General features: G+C 40.0%; 1 protein-coding gene across 2 annotated transcripts; it reads left to right on the top strand.

Annotated features, from left to right (window-relative positions):
• Positions 1–235: 235 nt before the first annotated feature.
• LOC146711077 (histone-lysine N-methyltransferase set-1-like) lies at positions 236–3,676 on the top strand. Of its 2 annotated transcripts, XM_085453779.1 has the most exons (5): positions 236–833; positions 1,527–1,652; positions 1,736–1,898; positions 2,017–2,209; positions 3,531–3,675. In XM_085453779.1, exons 2-5 carry the CDS (start codon positions 1,550–1,552, stop codon positions 3,657–3,659), a joined length of 588 nt encoding a protein of 195 aa, XP_085309905.1. In that variant the 5' UTR covers positions 236–833; positions 1,527–1,549; the 3' UTR covers positions 3,660–3,675. The 2 variants fall into 2 exon arrangements, with proteins under 2 accessions (XP_085309905.1, XP_085309904.1); XM_085453778.1 differs by having other exon boundaries at positions 236–1,652; positions 3,531–3,676.
• The last annotated feature ends 289 nt before the right edge of the window (positions 3,677–3,965 follow it).

Below are 3,965 nucleotides of genomic sequence, written 5' to 3'. Positions count from 1 at the left end.
TAGATGTGTGTGTGTGTGTGTGTGTACGTCTGCGGGTATGCTTGGAGGATGGAGCTCAGCCACCTGCAGGCCTGAGGGGTGTGGCCCTGTGGAAGGACTGGCCACACCCAAAGCCACACACCTGCCGCTGATCAGGGCTCGTCGGGGGAGCTACTTAGGAGAGTCTTGGAGCTCCCACCGACGCGGGATCATTGCATGCGACTCCACGTTAGTTGTCCTGTTACTTAGTTAGTGTGTGTGTGTGTGTGTGTGTGTGTGTGTGTGTGTGTGTGTGTGTGTGTGTGTGTGTGTGTGTGTGTGTGTGTGTGTGTGTGTGTGTGTGTGTGTGTGTGTGTGTGTCTATGTGGTATGGATTGACATTTGACCTGCGCTGTACCTGGGCTCCGGGGACATTTCGACTTTTTGCTGTGTATTCATGTGTCCCCCTAAAACATGACTTGTAAATGCATTTTTAAGTGTCTAAATAATAATTTTTTCTACTTCTTATGAGGTCATTATTTATCTTTTGACCTGTATTTGCTTAAACTGTAGTGTAAATTCATTTATTAAACTATAATTAAAAGATTTTCTGATTTTCTTAAAAGTCCACCTATACCCCTCACCTGATTTTTGTGTATTCCAGTGTATTGCACAGCGACGTTTCGAGTTAGAGTGGATGTGTGTAGGTACTGCAATTTAATACACATTTTCAATACACACGGCCGGAAGTCATTGTGATTGGTAGGCTATATATATAGGCGGTACCTACAGGAAACGGCGCCACAACTTTCGCGCGCGTGCCCTTTAACAAGTGTATGTCGACGGCAATACGAAGACGGATTAAAAACACAAAGGTAAGCCTTTTTTAATGTAAAATGCACCATGACTTTAATACTATATGAAATTATAGGTGCACAGGCCTATATTAAACTGGTTTAATTTATGCTTTATGGACTGTTAGTGAGTCTTTGAAGAAGTAAAACGGCCCCAGCGTTTGTCATTGAGTAAATAAAATAGGGCTGACGACTAACCGCGTCAACGCGATAAAGCGGGCTAACCCGTGTTAGGATTTACTCGGTGTTAAAGCATTATTGTGGCTTAAACGTGTTAATGCCGACATCGCGACTAACGCGATTAACAATTAAACCAGCGCAGTCTGAGTCAAAATCCCTGATGTCGCTGTTAGCTAATTTCGGGCAGTTTGTCCAATGTCTGTCATTCTGCTGACAGCCCTAAAATAAAAGCAAGGGTATAAGTGTATTTAGTCGTGTATTTATTTATATGCCTGAAGAAAAAACTTCTTACAGTTTTGATGCCTAAGCTTTCTCAGTACTTGTATCACTCTCTGCAGTCGCCATTACAGAAATGTCACATGTCGCCATTTTGAGTACTAGGCCTTTAACATTTTAAAAGAAGGCATAAATTAGCACTATGAATAAGTCAGCTGTGTTTATGCTGTAAACTACACTACTGCTAGTTCTGCTACTACTGATGATGATGACAATGATGACGATAATCGTAATACTTTATATGCTTTGGTAATACAGCCAATCAAAACGTACAGGAGAACATGCGAAGGAGACGCATTCCTCCACGGGAGGATGCAGTCTGTCATGTTTCTGCTGGAAGGGACAAACTGGGACTTGATATCCACTACATAAATGCCTTCAAAGGTAAGTTGGTCTTTAGTTTGGATTAGATTTGGAGTTTGTCACTTTGTCTTTTGTCACTCACTTGGTATGCCTCTGCAATTCAGGTCGGGGCATTTTCACGACTGTTCCATTCCAAAAAGGAGACTTTCTTTTGGAATACAGAGGTAAACTCATAACAAAAGAAGAATGTGAGCGGAGACACAGAGTTTATCATGACAGCCTGAAGGTGTTCATGTTTGAATTCAAGTTTGATGGAAAACTCTGGTGGTGCGTATTATATCAGTGTAGTTTGATTAAGATTAAATGACACATTGCTTTTGATTTATGAAAAAAAAAGCTTCCTAACTAACTAGTTAAGCTAATACTTTTTTGCCTAACCCCACAGTGTGGATGCATCTCAAGAAGATGGGTCATTAGGCAGACTTGTCAACGACAACCACATCAGTCCAAGTGCTAAGATGAAAATATTAAATATCAATGGAAAGCCCCATCTATGCTTATTTGCAAGCAGAGACATAAGTCCAGGCGAAGAAATAGACTATAATTATGGTGACTCGGATTGGCTCTGGAGATGCAAGGTATTTCTACAATTGTACTTTTTGGAACTGATAAATTGCATACCCTAAGCCATTTTTACATTTGTACCTACTCAAATTGGCTTAACGTGACTTAGGGCATCTAGTTTTTCACTGAAATTGAGTATCACCTACTGTGCCTGGGGTAACTATAGCAATGCAGCCGAGCATCCAGTGATATAAATGCCACAGCAAGCATGGACGTCAAGGTGACAAAATGCCTGCTGCTCAGTCTATACTTTAGTGTTCAATTCAGGGATCACGCTGTTAATTTTGGTCGCTATTTCAAACATTTCAGAGTTTCAAAAATGATGGCTTGGATTTTCACGAAGGAGGCGCACTCATAACTTATCGAGTGACACCATTGACCAGCCACCTGGTGGCATTCAGTCTATGTCAAATTTTCTGATCACTTTGGATCACTTGGAACCTTGGTGCAGTAGTTACTGAAAAACTACATGGTACTATAACCTACTGGAAAAACAGGGGTAGGTACTAATGGAAAACAGGCAATTGTGATGGCTGCCACATCAAAGCCCTCTAAAAGCACTAAAAAAATATCAGCAGGTATGCAGAAATAAAAAATGGCTTTCGGTTTCTAAATTTTAACAGTGATTGATGTTTAATGTGATTCTACACAGCAAAATCTCCAGTGTTAAATTAACACTGGAGAGTGTCTATAAGGGTCCACACCTCTGAGTGTTAAATACAACACTGTTGAGTGTTAAATTAACACTTTTGACAGTGTTATATGTTTAAAAGTAACCTAGTCAGTTTTGAAGATTAACAATGGCTAACACTGAGCAGTGCTGATTTTCTAACACTGGAAAATAACTCAAAATGTTAGAAATATTCCAGTGTTAGAAAATCAGCACTGCTCAGTGTTAGTCTTTGTTAATCTTCAAAACTGACTAGGTTACTTTTAAACATATAACACTGTCAAAAGTGTTAATTCAACACTCAACAGTGTTGTGTGGACCCATATAGACACTCTCTAGTGTTAATTTAACACTGGAGATTTTGCTGTGTAGCCTCTTTAGTTAGATTCATTTTAAATTTTGTCCCTTGAAGATAAATGGGCCCTAGTGACAGTTCGTTGCTGCTACAGGTGATTGTTTTACTCCTTTAGCAATGGCTTAAAAAATAAAGAAATCACACTGACTATTTGTCTCTTAATCATAGGGCCTTAAATTCTCTATACATGACAGTGAATATTTTAAAGACAATAGCTTGAAACTTATCTTTCTCATACAGTTTATTTAATGTTTCAAAAGCCTCTTCAAAAATGCACTGTATATTCATTCTCTATCTGTTACACACGAAGACTGAGACCAGCCAGATTCAGAAGACTGTGAGCTGCCTAAAGCCGCAACCAAACAGCTTTCCAAACAATGATCTGGACCTGAAACATCCAGAGCCTGAAAGGGTAAATATAATCCAGTGTACCACTTAATGAACTAATAATTTAATCTATCATCATTCTTTATGGATGCTGTGTGTGTGTGTGTTTGGCAGTCACCTGGGTGTGATGTGATTTACATGGACCGTGGCTTGTAGGTCCTTTTCATTGTTTCAAAGTGCAAGTCTGGATAACATCTGAGTGTGTGTGTGTGTGTGTGTTAACCACCCAAATGTGACTTAGGAGGACCACACTGTTATTGGGGGACTCCGTCAAAGTTTGCTTCATGGTGACATCACTCTGGTTTTAGGAGGGGTCTTCTCGTATGTCTTGACAGTTTGACCTACAGCATGCAGAGCT

This window comes from Copadichromis virginalis, linkage group LG4 (genome assembly GCF_057382275.1).
Source record: "Copadichromis virginalis isolate Kocher_CV1m ecotype Utaka linkage group LG4, C_Virginalis_male_GT1.1, whole genome shotgun sequence".
Taxonomy (NCBI): Eukaryota; Metazoa; Chordata; class Actinopteri; order Cichliformes; family Cichlidae; genus Copadichromis; species Copadichromis virginalis.
This window is presented reverse-complemented; position numbering and strand designations above follow the sequence as displayed.

Coding starts and splice junctions, on each gene's coding strand:
- LOC146711077 (XM_085453778.1), top strand. CDS start 1,550: ATGCGAAGGAGACGCATTCCTCCACGGGAGGATGCAGTCTGTCATGTT. Junction 1,653..1,735: donor CTACATAAATGCCTTCAAAG/GTAAGTTGGTCT, acceptor TCTGCAATTCAG/GTCGGGGCATTTTCACGACT. Junction 2,210..3,530: donor ATTGGCTCTGGAGATGCAAG/GTATTTCTACAA, acceptor TTACACACGAAG/ACTGAGACCAGCCAGATTCA.